The sequence below is a fragment of the Sus scrofa genome, chromosome 1 (assembly GCF_000003025.6).
Source record: "Sus scrofa isolate TJ Tabasco breed Duroc chromosome 1, Sscrofa11.1, whole genome shotgun sequence".
Taxonomy (NCBI): Eukaryota; Metazoa; Chordata; class Mammalia; order Artiodactyla; family Suidae; genus Sus; species Sus scrofa.
In genome coordinates this window covers 111,487,755-111,504,085 of record NC_010443.5, presented here as the reverse complement: position 1 = coordinate 111,504,085, position 16,331 = coordinate 111,487,755, and the positions used below count along the sequence as shown (strand labels likewise).

At 36.8% G+C, this 16,331-nt stretch overlaps 1 protein-coding gene across 10 annotated transcripts in view; it reads right to left on the bottom strand.

Moving 5' to 3' along the window:
- The window catches only part of ICE2 (interactor of little elongation complex ELL subunit 2), a 70,993-nt gene extending 56,666 nt beyond the window's left edge, over positions 1-14,327 (bottom strand). For 3 of the 10 annotated variants that reach the window (XR_002344664.1, XR_002344666.1, XM_021094424.1), the window contains exons 1-5: positions 14,172-14,322; positions 13,079-13,453; positions 9,409-9,513; positions 2,741-3,002; positions 1,478-1,597 (exon numbers count right to left, since the gene is read on the bottom strand). Coding sequence is in view for 8 of the 10 variants with exons in the window: in XM_021094424.1 (XP_020950083.1) it covers positions 1,478-1,597; positions 2,741-3,002; positions 9,409-9,513; positions 13,079-13,107 (516 nt within the window). In the remaining 2 variants the exon portion in view is untranslated. Of the gene's footprint in view, positions 1-1,477; positions 1,598-2,740; positions 3,003-9,408; positions 9,514-13,078; positions 13,454-13,910; positions 14,108-14,171 lie in introns of those variants that run through there. The other 7 variants (XM_021094409.1, XM_013992913.2, XM_021094439.1 and 4 more) reach the window with 7 other exon arrangements.

Below are 16,331 nucleotides of genomic sequence, written 5' to 3'. Positions count from 1 at the left end.
TTATTTCTTGACTTGGAAGAGAGTTACATAGGTGCTTACTATATAATTATTTGTTAAACTGTATAAATTTTCTCCAAATACCTTTGAACATTGGTAAGTTACATTTCATAATATAAAATTAAAAGACAATCTCTTCCTGAGATAAGAAGCCATTTGAAAGCAGCAAAATGAGGGGATGTGATTTATGTTTTAAAACCATCATTCTGGTCATTTCTTGGGCACCATTAAAATAGGAACAGTTATAGCAACTGCACCATATGTTGCAGACAATGGTGAGTCTGCATTATAGTGCCTTTCCCATGTGGAGAAACATGACACTCCATTTGACTATATCATACATAGGTTCAGCAAAAAATGAAATTCTTCCTTTTATTTAGAATATTTATTCTTCTGGTTCATATTAACAAAAAAATTTCACCCTGGAGTTCCCACTGTGGTGCAATGGGATCAACAGCATCTCTGCAGCACAAGGACACAGGCTCTATCCTAGGCCCAACACAGTGGGTTAAAGAACCTGGCTTTGCCACACATGTGTCATAGGTTGCATCTGTGGCTCGAATATGATCCCTGGCCTGGGAATTCCACATGCTGTGGGGCAGCCAAAAAAAGAAAAAAAAAAGAAAGAAAAAGAAAATTTCACCTTTAAAAGTGGTTTTTTTTTGTTTTGTTTTGTTTAACTAATATCCTCTGCTGTCCTTCGATTTATAGTGACCAGTTTTTGTTTTTGTTTTTTTTTTTAAGTTGAGGTAAAACATCTGTAAAGCTTTTTATCATAACCATTTTTAAGTGTAGAGTTCAATACTATTAAGTGTATCACATTGTTTTGAATAGTGACTAGTTTTAAAAGCTTAGAAATATTCAGACTGGTGTTATTATTTGTAGATAAATTCTACTACAACTTCACCGTTAATAGTTACTAATTAAGTAGTGTACTCTAAATTTCTCCTACACTCACTGAAGGATGGTAGGTTAAAAGGAAGAGTGATTTACATGCTTTGCTAATAAATTTGCATGCATAATTTAAGTATAAAAAATTATTTGATGAAATTTATCATCTGTGGATATGGCTTGTTACCATGAAATACAAATTTATGTCATTAGGTTCTAAAGAATTACCCAGATTTTCAAGGACCAAGATAATTCCTTAAAACCCTATTCTCTCACAAGGGAAATTAGTGCATCAGATCAAACCATCCATATGAGTAAGAAATAACTCAAATATAAGAGTTGGATCATTAAAAGAAAAAAAATGTGACTATATTACAGTACATGATTTTGAGGTGTTAGTATTCCTATTATTTAAGTAGATGATGCACAACATTGTATATCAATTATAATAAAAAAATTTAAAATTAAAAAATAAATAAAAAATCTACCTACAATTCGGTCTCTAACTTGGTAATATTGATACTTGCATTTTAAAATGCTGCTGTTGCCTATGATCTGGCAGTTTAAATAAATGTAATTATTGTTTTACCTCTGTGAACAGACGAGCATCATCAGAAAGCATGTTATAATCCTGTGCACATTTCTTTGCAGAATTCTGCAGAAATTTTAGAAATTCAGTAACTTCTTCGCTCACATGTTTTTTCATATCCTGAGTTTTAAAAAAGTAGAAATATATTGGAATAAAATGCTTGGTTAAACATGATCACTTCTCAATCACTATGCTAATAATTTGGATTTAAGTATTATATCCAAAACAGTTTTTACAAAAAAAGTTAACTCCACAAAATAGAAAAGCTAATGACGAACACTACGATACATGATTAGGAATTAATAAGCTCATTTTAGAAAATGCTTTTAAATAAAGAAGGACAAACACTCAAATGGAAAAATAAACATACAACTAGGCAAGTTACAAAAGAAAAATTAGAAATGGCTTATGAACACATGGAAAATACTTATTTTCACTGTAACCACTATAAATTAATATAAAACAAGAAATCACCATTTCCTTCATATCATATTGGAGGCTTAAACGTTTTGCAGAGCCATTTACTCATGTGTAACTTCAGATTAAAGCCTTAAAATATATATATAGTTTTTGATCTGGTAATTATAAAGAATTTATCTCGGAGTTCCCGTCATGGCGCAGTGGTTAATGAATCCGACTAGGAACTATGAGGTTGCGGGTTCAATCCCTGGCCTTGCTCAGTGGGTCAAGGATCCAGCGTTGCCGTGAGTTGTGGTGTAGGTCGCAGATGCGACTTAGATCCTGAGTTGCTGTGGCTCTGGTGTAGGCCGGTGGCTATGGCTCCAATTAGACCCCTAGCCTGGGAATCTCCATATGCCAAGGGAGCGGCCCTAGAAAAGGCAAAGACAAAAAAAAAAAAAAAAAAAAAAAAGAATTTATCTCAAGGAAATAATCATAGATTTGATCAAAGAATTGTGATGTTCAGCACAGCATCACTTACATTCACAAATTGAGAATTTGGAGATTACTTAAGTATTAATTAAACATTTTAAAATGATTCAACAAGTAATGTAAAGTTCTACTGCTAGTATTAAATATGAAATGGAGGGAAATATACTCAAAAACTAGAGCAAAATGTCTGAACTATAAAAGAATCAATGATAGAATTATAGCACTAAGCCTCTGCTAATTAAATTTATATTTTTCATTTTTATTAACATTTTATTAACATCATTTACAAGCATAAAAGCAAATTTAAAATATTTCCTAACTTTTAAATACATTTTTTTTTTTTTAACTAAAGCTGAGGACTAGAATACATACCAAGTACTGCAAGTAGTCATTTTTATTTATTCCACCAGCTTTGGAATTCACAGGGGCTTTTGCATATTTAACCAACAAATCCACATAATTCCTCTGTTCTCTCTGTGAGAAACGAGAGAAACGAGGATAAGGAACTCTTGGTTTTGGAAGAAGAACCATTCCAACTGTGGTTTTAACTTTTTCCTTTGCTTGAGTTGCTGAACTAACTGCCGGCTCATTTTCTACAGAACTTGCTGAGGCATTCAAATTTTCTCCTATACGTCTGGAAAAAAAAAATACAATTTACAAGTATGTGCTTTTCACATGAAGATTACTATCATGAAACTTCATGATTCTCAATCACCAGGGAGAATATAGAGTGATTAACACAGTAAATTCTGGATTATTATCTAACTCTGCCACCTGCATTTTGATGTTTAGCCATTTGGTATAAATTACGTATTCTGCAGAATAGGATTTATTACAAGTTTACCTTCAATTATCTGATGGAGAAGAGGAGGCATACTCCTTAGAAAAGATACTCAATTTGGAAGTTTTTCCACTTTATTAAAGAGGGATAAATCACTCCTGCCAACTGCAAGTATTCTATGTTTATGTTTTATTATAATGCAAGTTGTTTAATACTTAAATTCTTAAATATGATGTATCAGTTAAGGTGGTGAACAAAAGCCACATGGATTTATGAGGTCACAAACCTGAAGTTTACAAATTCACAGAGATTCTAAATTTTTGGTTTTCTCTGCTTTAATTATCTTGAGAATTAAAAAAATATTCCAAGCAGTATGATATATCTTATGAAAGCAATAGTGGTTTCAGAAAAGTTATATAATCCTCTATCATTCACGTACATGACTAAGTCTATGGAAATGTCTTTATACTTTGTACAGATATAAAAGAGAAATTCTGGCATATCTATAATGAAAGGTACTAGGGGAGAAAGAAGTGAGTAGCTAGAAACCCTGTTACCATATTTGCATATGACGTGTAACCCCCAATTTTGTTTTAAAAAAATCACCTTACTACTCCAAGTAAGGTATATGAACACAAATTTCTTATCCTGTATGTAACTTGTCTCTATTTCTGCTATTCAGTGTTGTAATCTGCATTTTTAATAAGAGAGTCTTAAAGCGCACGCACACACACACACACACACACACACACACACACGAATCTACATTCGCTTAGCTTCTACATCTTTAATTTCTACTATTGTTCCCTATGATTTAGTTCCAAACTAAACGATAACCCATTAGGAAGGGGAACTAATGGAAGGATGAATAACTGTTGATTCATTTTTCATTCCTCCATTCATTAATATTTATTTTGAGTGACTACCATGTGCCAGCCCTATGCTGGGCACTGGACATACAACCAACATTGAGCATGATACAGTCTCTACTCCTCAGCACCTTATCTAGTGGATTAGACAAATGAATGGGGAAGGAAGAAAAGTAAATATGTACAGCAATATAATGCAGCTATGTCCATCTCAGGCTTCCAAACTGTACATATTGAATAGGTGACTAGGAAGAATTCTAAGGACATCGAAATCAAGGATTAAGATGGAGAAAGGGGAAGGGAAAGAAATACCCAGAGCAGTAGTTCTCATAAGGTATTAATTCCCTCAGGGCATTCTGGAAGCCTGTGGGGACATCCGGGTTGTCCAAAGTAGAAGAATTAAAGGCATTTAGAGGTAAGGAATACTAGATTTCTGTAATATATGACAGTGTCCTGAATAACTTTCAGAGATCATTTCAGGCTTCCTCTGAAATGATATACATACAATAATATACAAATAAGTGTGGTCTGTTATTACTTAGACCTAACAATACATTTTTATCTTTTATTTTTCTTATGATTCTTTTATAGTGTAGTTTATCTTACTTCTCTTAAATCCAATCTTACACATTTTAGCCAGTGCACCTATTTCCCTTATCTTCTAGTATAGCAGTATCTATTACAATACATAAGATATATTATTTTCCTTTTATTTTACATTTATTTATCTAAAACATTATTTTAAAATATTATGTCTGTGGCTACTATTATTTATGAATTTCATTTCATAGTAAATAAAGTGTTTTATTAACAACTGCTATGAAAAGTAGGAGAGTTTCAAACTAATAAAGTTGTTCTCAAATTTATTAATTTGAGAATTACCAATCTAGATCTGGAAAAGGGTGTGTTAATCCCTAAAACTGGCAATGATTTGCTTTAAATTAAATTGACTTTAAATACTAGAATGAAGATGGTAAAAAAACAAAAACAGAAACAAAAAAACCCTCCAAAATCCTTTTAAAAAAAAGGACTTTGAGCCCCAGAATAAGGCAAATTATTTAAGACTACTCTTCTAGAGCTAAGAACAACAACAACAACAAAAAAAACAACAACAAAAAAACTCATCAAGAGAGCAGGTTAGTGAATGGAAAAAGAATTTTGGAAATTAAGACAAGGATCCTTAGATTGGTTCCTAAAAAATAAAGCAGGTGAAAGAAGACACACTTAGCTACTAAAGTTTCTCCAATAACTGCATAAAAATAAGCATATTTTAGGTTAACAAAATGAATATTAACTGCTGATCTTGGGAGAAATGTATTACAGCAAATTGATTTCTCACTAGAAAATGTCATGAGAGCTATTCAAACCTAACAGTATTGTGTCCGCAACTCTTAACAATACTGCTTCACAGCTGTCTCCCTGAATATGAGAACATGTCTGTCCTTGTGGCACAAACTGGCAAATTTAATTAAGCTGCTGCAGCAACAAGATGCTGACTCAGATATGCCAGAGTAGGAATGTCAAGAAATTCTAGCAGTTTAAATTGGCTACATTCAGCAAAGAATGAAATGGCAGCACATCAAGATCATTTCTGTGTGCAGTGCTGTCAAAATCTTCATCAGGGTGCAAGCCAAAAGCATCTGACAGGTTTTTCTATCTACATTTACGGCATTATATTTTATTTAAGTTGATGGTTTGAAGTTTTTCCCCTTCATTTTGTCAACTACCCATTCTCCTTTTTTACTTTAAGTTTCTATGAAAAGAGTGCAGAATTCAAAACTTTTAGTTTCCTATGCTTTAGGTCTCCTGGTTTAGGTAGCTTCGTGAAGTAGCATTTGGAAATGGAGCTTCTAACCTTCATCTACACTCTATTTGTACCTCCTAAACTTGATGTACTTCTCTATATTAAAATTTTTTCTTCTTTTTTATTTGAAGCTACTTTCCCCTTTGTTGACGTAAAACTCAGTTACAAATATCCATAGCCAGAAAATTATTTTTAAAAAGCATAATTTTACCTTGTAGTGGAGTGAGAAGGGTTAAATCCTATCTTTGAAAGTACCATGATTGGAGGTTATTAACATTTTTTCAAATGTGTTATTTATAGAACACAAAAAAATGCAAAATTAGGGCTAGTAAATTTATATTCTTCCTAGTTTTTCCACTAAGAAAACAGTGGTGATTTGACGTAGTCTGAAAATCTGTTCTTACTGCCATTAAACTAACAGCAAAAAAAAAGACTAGAAACATGAAATCAATAATGTGTCTTTATTTCTTCTATACTAAAAGGTATAATATACTAATAAATTATTTTATGTTACAGAGAAATCTAAAGAAAAACAATTATTATAAGAAAAAAAATTTTAGGTGTTAAGTGTATTCAATTTACATATGATGTCCTCCCCCATATGTATTTCTCCCTTATGTATTCCATATGACTATAACCCACATTTGGGATATGCTGAATAGAATCGGACTCAAAAAGAACCATAGAATAATTAAGAAGCAGGAGTAGGATGATGAAGATTACTGTTAGAAATTTTTAGTCTGAAAAGCTGAGGCTGAGATAAGAGTTAATTTTTTTTTAAGGGTAAAGATATATGTGCACTAATTCCCAGGACACTGGAATTGGTAGGTGTTCTATGATTCAAGTAAACAAAGGCAATTCTTGAATTGATAGTAGGTTTTTTGTTTGTTTGTTTTTTCCTTTTAGGGACGCACCTGCGGCATGTGGAGTTTCCCAGGCTAGGGGGCGAATTGGAGCTGTAACTGATGGCCTTCACCACAGTCACAGCAATGCCGGATTTGAGCCATGTCTGCGACCTACAGCACAGCTCACGGCAATGCCGGATCCTTAACCCACTGAGAGAGGCCAGGGATCGAACCTGTGTCCTCATGGATACTAGTCAGATTAATTTCCACTGAGCCACCACGGGAACTCCGAATTGATAGTAAGTTCTAAGAAATTAGTTATCTCCAAGAAACGATACAAGTTGAATTTTAAAAAATAGCTTTTGAAAAATATCTACAGATGCACATAGTGACAGGGAATCTTATTGTTTTAACCTTCTGCAGTTGATATTAGCAAAGACATTGTAATTATGCACCTTGGCAAGAAATGTTGCTCCTGAGATTACCTCTTTAAAAAGTTTATTTTTGAAAATGTCTTTTTAATACAACTTCTGCTTGCCTTTATGTGAACTTACCTATTCATCTGATGGAATAAAAACAAAACAAAACAAAACAAAAAGCCACACTTGTTTCTTTAGTGTTTGATGGCAATCTGAAAACATCTATAAAAATTAAAGTCAGACACACCCTCCTCTCCTAGGAACTTATCTTTATACTGGATATATAAAAAGGATGCTGGGGAGTTCCCTTGTGGTGCAGTGGATTAAGGATCATCACTGAAGCAGCTCGGGTCGCTGCTATGGTGTTGGTTTGATCCCTGGCTAGGGAACTTCCACATGCCATGGGCATGGCCAAAATAAATAAATAAATACGTAAATGCTCATTGTTTATAACAGCAAAGAAATGGAGACAAACTAAATGAATATCCAAGGAAGCAATTAATTGATTCCACTCAGAAATACCACAGTCAGCAGAAAACTAGGAAAGTGAGACATCTCCATAGTCAAGAGCTCACTGATTCTGAGAGGAGCAGTTTTAGTAGCCTAAGGAGGGTAGAAAGCAGATTAGAGTGTGATGTTTAATGAGAGCAAGAGGAAATGGATGTGCAGTAAGGGCAGGTTGTTTTTTTAAAAAAATCTTTTTAAAATCAATTTTCTAAATCTGCTTTTTAGCTGGAAAGCTTAATCCTTTCAAAGTAACCATTGATGGGAAAGGACTTAGTAGTGTATTACTAGTTGTGTTAACTGTTTTCTGTATGTCTTATAGCTTTTTTGTCCCTCATTTCCTCCCAGCAAGCATAGATAAGTCTTTAAAGAAGTCTAAGTACAATGAGAGAAGAGGTAAGAAAGTAACTAGGAGTGAAGGTGGAATCCAGGGATTGAGGCAGGAAAAACTTGATGATGTTGAAATATTGATCAAGAGAGAACAGAGATAGGAGTAAGGGGATGCTAACTGAAAGAAAGGGTACTGAAAAAGCAGGAAGAGGTGGGGTTCCATTCCATGCAGAGGCTGGAAATATGCTTCCTCCACTGCAAAAGGTGTAGAAAAAAGATGAAGTAAATATGAGCTCCCCAAAGGGAGCTCCCTAATTCCCCATTTTGCATCTTTTCACACCCTGCCAGTAAACTTGATTACTTAGCTTCAAGGTTCATCCACAATAGAGTAGAAACAGTGGATCACAAAAGAAACAAGAGCTGTTATAGGCAGGGAAGCAGGAAGAAGAGAAAATTACCACTTAATAGGTATTTTCATACCAGAAAGGAGGAAAACCTCTATGGCAATTTGGCAATATATATATATATATATATTTTTTTGTCTTTGTTGTTGTTGTTGTTGTTATTGTTGCTATTTCTTGGGCCGATCCCGCGGCATATGGAGATTCCCAGGCTAGGGGTTGAATCGGAGCTGTAGCCACCGGCCTACGCCAGAGCCACAGCAATGCGGAATCCGAGCCGCGTCTGCAACCTACACCACAGCTCACGGCAACGCCGGATCGTTAACCCACTGAGCAAGGGCAGGGACCGAACCCGCGACCTCATGGTTCCTAGTCGGATTCGTTAACCACTGCGCCACGACGGGAACTCCTGGCAATATATATTAAAATATAACATGTTTATAGAGTCTGACTAAACAATCCAATTTTCGATGAATTTATCTTACAGAAATAATTACAAGAAGTTCATTCAATGTTACTGTTTCAAATTACAAAAAAAAGAGGAACACAAACATTTTGCAAGGAAGGACTAGCTAAAAGAATTAAAAGTATCTCTGAAAAATAAAGTAATATGTAACCATTAAGATTAAGCTTACTGATCTCTGGTGGCCTAGTGGTTAAGGATTTGGCATTATCATTCCTGTGGATCAATCTGATACCTGGCCTGGGAACTTGTGCACGCCACAGGTGTGGTCAAAAAAATCTAAAGAAGATTGAACTAATGAAGGGGTATAAAATGCCCAAAATAATATTTTAAATGAAAAAAGAAAACCGCAAAACAGTTTCATAATGTTTACAGTATTTTATAGTATTTATAGTATGATCCCATTTTTTAAAAAAAGGTATTTGTTCATGTGTGGAGAGAGGTCCAAAATGACGGATATATTAACAAAAAGTGGTCATTTTGGGGTATTGGGTTTCTCTATTTTCTAATTTTTACATTCCTATAACTTGAATGTTTAATAGTGGATATAGTTAGATATGAAACTTTAACTATCAGAAAAACAACAATCAAAAATGGAAATAACCAAATAAATAAACATATTACCTGTTAGATAAAATATACAGTTCTTTTAAACTTGGAGCCATGGAATGATCCTTATAATTTTCTCGAGAGAAAAATGTCTTAAGGCCATTTTTTGGGGAAACATCCCTATAAAACAAAGTAATTTATGTGAATTTGACAATTTAAAAACTCATAGTAGATTAAGAAGCATAATGATACAACTGTAGTTTATAACAGAAGGTCCCCTATATCCCCTCCCCAGAAAACTACCTCTTAATAATTTTAATTTCATGTGTCAGATGTGTGAGTTTAGATGTTTTACTTTCTGGACAGCATTTACCCTAGGCCCATTCCGAAATTCTCCAATTCCAAGAACCAGCCTTGCTTTTTGCTTCAGTATCCATCAGAGATATTCGAGAGTTAAAGATAGAATAGATTGAAGTATCACAAAGGGTCTATCAGGGCAAGGCTCACCTCAGGCTGTCTGGCATAATATTAAGATATTTGATTGCTGAAAGAAAATGCTTCCCAACCTATTTCTGTTTCATTCATTATTGTGCTAGGCCAAAAAGACACCATAAAGATCGATTATCCAATTATTTTTAACTTGGCAAATGTGACAAATGTGTGCCTCTACTAAAACCACTTGTAAGGTCACATATAATTTTCCATTTATAACTAATTTATAGACTAATATATTAGAGTCAATGCTTTCCATATAGTAAGTACCCAATAAATGCTGGTTGAATGAAAGAATTTAAAAATTAAAAATATTGAGAAACATTAATCTAGGGTGTACAAGGATTGGTAGGCTTCTGTAGAAAATGGACAGTTCCAGGGGCTATAATACTATGTTAAGGCTCTAAACCATATTTGGTTTCACAATGTCAATGGCATAGAAGAACAGCAGTGCAGCATTTGAACACATTCTTAACGGCAAGGTACATAAATGTTCATGCATCTAAAAACTTAAAGTAAATTAATCAAATGGCAACTTGTGGCTGGCTCATTCCTAAAACAGGAAATTCTAGCATATTTGTTCCCAACTCATTTCTTACTATTTTTTAAAGCTGTCTATCTAAAAAAACAAGGATTAAGGTACAAATGATAAAATTAAAATATCTTATTTGTTATATGTCAGATAGTTTCTTATTACTTGTTATGGTACTATACCTATGACATCTCATTAAATTCTCAAGTTTCTGCATAACATAAAAAAACAAAGTGATGGACCTCAGGAATCGTGAACTCCTTGGAGGAAGGGTAATAAACAAATACTTACTGAGCAGGTAGTGATTTTATTTACTTGATAAGTTTGACATGTTATACTTTGTAAATTTAAGGTGTACTGTGTGTTACATTGATAACATTTCTACATTGTAATAAGATTGCCAGTGAAGGAATATTTATTACATTACATCACTACAGACAACACTATTGTCTATTTTCATTATACTGAAGCACTTACTGATCGAATCTTGAGTCTGGTAATATTTTAGTCATCTTTGTAATCTCATGTAACTTTTGTATTCTCCTCTGCTAGCAACCTTCTTTGCTAGCAAAGAGTAGATGCTCAGTAAATGTGTGTCATATTGATAAAAAGCAGCACCTACATTTCTACAATGCCACTATATTACTTAATAGAGTTCTCTATTTGTGAAGTTCTCCAACACTTTTAAAATCAGTCTGTGCCATATGGATCAATGGAACAGAATAGAGAGCCCAGAAATAAGCCCACACACCTACAGTCAACTAATCTTCAACAAAGGAGGCAAGAATATAAAATGGGAAAAAGTCTCTACAGCAAGTGGTGCTGGAAAGCATGTAAATCAATGAAATTAGAACACACCCTCACACCATGAAAAAAATAAACTCAAAATGGCCTAAAGACTTAGACATAAGACATGATACCATAAAACTCCTAGAAGAGAACATAGGCAAAATATTCTCTGACAAATCGTACAAATGCTTGTTTAGATCTCCCAAGGCAATAGAAATAAAAACAAAACTAAACAAATGAGACCTAATCAAACCTACAACCTTTGCACAGCAAAGGAAACCATAAACAAACCCAAAAAGTCAACCTACAGAATGACAGAAAATATCTGCAAACAATGCAACCAATGGGACTTAATCTCCAAAATAAACAAACAACTCATGTAACAAAACAATAAAAAAAAAAAATCAAAAAATGTGCAGAAGACATTCCTATCATGGCTTAGCAGTAATGAACCTGACTAGTATTAATGACGACGCAGGTTCAATCCCTGGACTCGCTCAGTGGGTTAAGGATCTGGCACTGATATTTATTACAGTTGCTGTGGCTATGGTGGAGGCCGGCAGCTGTAGCTCTTATTCAACCCCTAGCCTGGAAACTTCAATATGCTCCAAGTGCAGCCCTAAAAAGCCAATAAAATAAAATAAAATATAGGGGGCAGAAGACCTAAACTGACACATGAAAAGATGCTCAACATCACTAATTATCAGAAAAATGCAAATCAGCACTACAATGAGGCACCATCTCACAATGGTCAGAATATTAAAAAGTCTGTAAGTGCTGGAGAAGGTGTGGAGAATATGGAACCCTCCTACAATGCTAGTGGGAATGTAAGTTAGTACAACCACTATGGAAAACAGCATGGAGGCTCCTCAGAAAACTAAAGATACAATTATCATATAATCCAGACAAAACTATCATTCAAAAAGACACATGTACTCCTATGTTCACAGCAGCACTACTGACAGTAGCTAAGACATGGAAACAACGTAAAGGTCCACTGACAGATGAATGGATTAAAAAGATGTGATATGTACATATACAGATATATATACATACACGTGCACACACACACACACACACACACACATATACAACGGACTACTACTCAGCCATGAGAGAAGAACAAAATAATGCCATGAATAGCCACATGGATACAACTAGAGATTATCATACTAAGATTATCAGAAAAAGAAAGACAAATACCGTATAATATCACTTATATGTGGAATCTAAAACATGGCACAAATGAACCTGCTTACAAAACAGAATCACAGACATAGAGAACAGACTTATAGTTTCCAAAAAGAGGGGACAGGAGAGGGATGGACTGGGAGTTTGGAGTTAGTAAATGCAAACTGCTGCATTTAGAATGGATAAACAACAAGGTCCAACTCTATGGCACAGGGAAGTTGATCCAATCTCCTGGAATAGAGCATGATGGAAAAGAATATAAAGAAGTATGTATATATATGTATAACTCAGTTGCTTTGCTGCTGCACAGCAGAAATTGGCACACTGTAAATCAACTATACTTTAATAAAAATAAATAAAATACGGTTTATGCATTTATATCATCACTTGATATAGATTCCAATCTAACAAAAAAGGCTTGTCTATTCTTAAAAAGAGTCTATTCTTATATAGAAATGGGCTAGGATCTTGAACACAAAAAAATTCCACTATCTTACTTCACTAAGACCAACAATAAATACATGATGAAGTTATACCTAGAAGCAATCTAAGTGGTGAATTGTTTTCACTTTAGGAGAGAAGTGCTCAGAAGGCGAAGATGAGAATGGGTTAAGTTCTAAGCCACTGAACTTATCCTCTTTCTGTTTCCTCCAAATCTCTCCAGGCCAGACACCCTCCTTTCCTAATCCAGCCACCAGAGCCACTTCAATCTTTAGGAGATTACAAACAGATGTAACTCACCAGTTCAGCCTTGGTTCACCCATGGCCATCACGGAGCTCTTACTCCTAGATTTCTGCTTCCCTCTGGTTCACAAAGTTCACAATTCTGCTGCCTGGTAGTGCAGGTGCCTGAGAAGGCAGGATTTCTCTAGAATTTACACTCAACTGAGGAAAAACAAAAGGTCAAGATTAAAAGCAGGTGATTGGCCGGGCCAGACACTGTTAACTCAGGTGAAGCAAGAACCTGTTCCTACCACCGGTTCTCAACTTAGATATCTAAATTAGAAAACAGCAGACAGAGGAACATTCCTAAGGTCTTTCAGACAGAGCAGCGAGGCTGATGGAGGATCAGTTTTTCTCCATTTAACTTGTTCCAGGAGGGTCTCAGGACACTGTCTGAAGAAATAAGACCAAAACAGAATGGTGTTCTCATTGCTCACATACTAGATCACCTGAGGGCATGGGGTTCGGTCTCAACTCAGCTCCCCAACTTGATTCTCTTACTGCCAAAATAAATCTTGCTTCCAAGATTTTCCCAACCCTATACTGTTAGGAAGCAGATTCTGGCAAACGACACGGGACCAAAGTTCTCTATCAAGAATCTTTCCAAGAAAACCACACTTTTGAGACTGACGTCCAGATAACTTATGGGACACTGTGACACTTCACAGGATCACTCAGAGGAATCACCAGGACTATAAATCTGCCCTGAACACTCCCACTGCCTGCTCAGTGCTTCTCTTGCCAACCCGGGCAGAGTGATAAGCAGAGTTTGTAAGCAACAAGCAGTCAAGTGCAGGAGTAGATCTCTGCGGAGTGGGCCGGCCTCACTTCACCCACCTCACCCACTCACCGGCTCCCACTTCTGCCCAGTGTGGGGCTGGGGCCGGAGAGCCGATGAAGGTAGAAGGATGGCTGAGGGAAAGGGGACCAAGGGAGAATTATGATTCCAGGAAGGCAGTAAAGCCGCGAGCAAAGCCGGGGGAGGGGGCCGCCCCAGCACTGGTGCGGAGGTTCCTGGCCCGGACGAGGGGCCGCCATGTTCTGTTCTCCCGCCCGTCACGAACCCGCCCTCCCCACCGCGTCTCCGCCGCAGAGCAGCCTTTCAGCCCACCTCGTGGTCCGCGGCGGCTTGGGCGCGGGCCGCGAACCGCAGACAACTCACACACCCCCCCACCACCACACGCCTCTCACTGTCGAGCGCCCCTCGGGAAGGCCTTATTTAAAGGAGGTGGCCGCGCCGCCTCGGCCCTGCGTAATGACATCATCAGAGAGGTGGTGGGCGGGGCCCTGCCACTGGAAAGGACCGTCCCCCCACCCCTTCCCGCTTACTCCTGGTAGTTCAGTTGGAAACTGTAACACGCTTTTCTGAAGTACACCTGGCTGAAGGGGCCGGTGCTGTGTACTGTCCTAGAACGTCCTCTGCTTTGAGGGGAATCATAAACTGGAAGGAGGACAGACGACAAGTACAGTACTGGAAAGACCCAGACTTGGTTATGCCCTTATGCAAGTGTCTGTCTTACTCCTAATCAATAAAGTGGAGATAGTACGATCACCTACTTAGTAGGGTTTTAGAAAGGAGTAAATGAAGTAAGGGAGGAAGCTGTGCTCAGCACTGTACATGGCACATAGTCGCACTCCTATTCCATTCTCCTCCCATTTTATTTTATTTTACTTTATTATTATTACTATTATTTTTTAGGGCCACACCTGCATCATATGGAAGTTTCCAGGCTAGGAGACTAATGGAACTGCAGCTGCTGGCCTACACCACAGCAATGCAGGATCTGAGAAGCATCTGCGACTACAGCTCATGGCAAGGCCAGATCCCTAACCCACTGAGCGAGGCCAGGGATCAAACCAGCATCCTCATGGATGCTAGCCCAATTCCTTAACCACTGAGCCACATCGGGAACTCCCTCTCCTCACATTTTAGGTGACACTATCCACCAGCAGTCACTCTGGCTCTCACACTAGTTTTATTTCCATTCATCCAGCAAAGATTTATTGAGCACTTACAATTTGTGCTTGGTACTGCATAGCATAGGACTCAGGCCCAATATGGGCTTTTCCAAGAGCTTTTGATCATTGGGAATCTAAGATATACACATTAAATAATTGATTACAAAAAGAAATAGAAAGTGATATGCTGTAGAAGAGAGTTATTATAGAAAAGGTAGTGTGAGTTCAGAGAGGGAGAGAAATTACTAGTGAGAGGGATAGAAAGCAGATTTGAATAGCTAAAGACATCTACTGAGTACTTACATATCAGCTACCACATTGGGCACTTGACATGTCAGCTCATTTGAAGAATTTAAAGTATGTGGGTTATGTGAAAGGACATTCTAGACAGAGACCAGCACAAGGAGCTGCATAAACCTCTTACATGAACAGAGTACAGTTTGTATGCTAGCAGGAAAGCCTGTTCTAAATTTAGAATGATTTCTGATACTTTTTAAAATTATGTTTACCTAAGAATTATGCTTATGCTAAAAATCTCCCTTGAGTACAGGCAGTTTAGGTAGTTTATTTTGCCTGCCATGCAAGGTCTCTGAAAGTGTGGTAGAGGGAAGATGTTTGGAAAAATAGGTTAGGACCAGACCATAGAAGACCTTATAAACCAGACTAAGGATTTTAAATTTATTTTCTAAGAAATGCAATGCTGTGTGGAGAGGGAAGCTTATAAGTAGAGGAATGACACAATCAGAATTTCTATGTTTTAGGATGTTTATCTGGAATTGTACTGAATGAGTTGTAGGAAGAGGCCAGTAGTTAGGAGACAGTGCTTGCAGGTGCTTACAAATCAACTGGTGCAGTGCCTAGCACCATGGGGTAGCATTTCTAATTAGGTGAGTGACAGTGATACATATACTAGGGTACAGGTAGACATCAAGGCAGTGTAGAAGTTTAAGTGTTGAGTACCATCCTGCAAAGTGTGTAGTCAGTGTTGGGAGTCCTGTCCTAGTCTTCAGCCACTGCTCAAGAATATTGCTCAAGAATTGTTCAAGCACTCATGCTGCTGGGGTGCATCAGCCCATACTGGTGTGGTATGTTAATATCACCAGACAGGGCCTGTGTTGAGATTATAGTGCATCGTTAAACAGCATGCTCTGGCTTAGTGTATCTGAGTTCTGATGCTTGCAAGATAGCATACAGAATCACAGTTTTAGAGCCAGAAGGAACTTTGGAGATATCTAGTCCAACTCTCTCGTTTTCCTGATGAGGAGACTGAGGACTACATTGTCAAGCGACTTTTCCAACATTACATGATCAA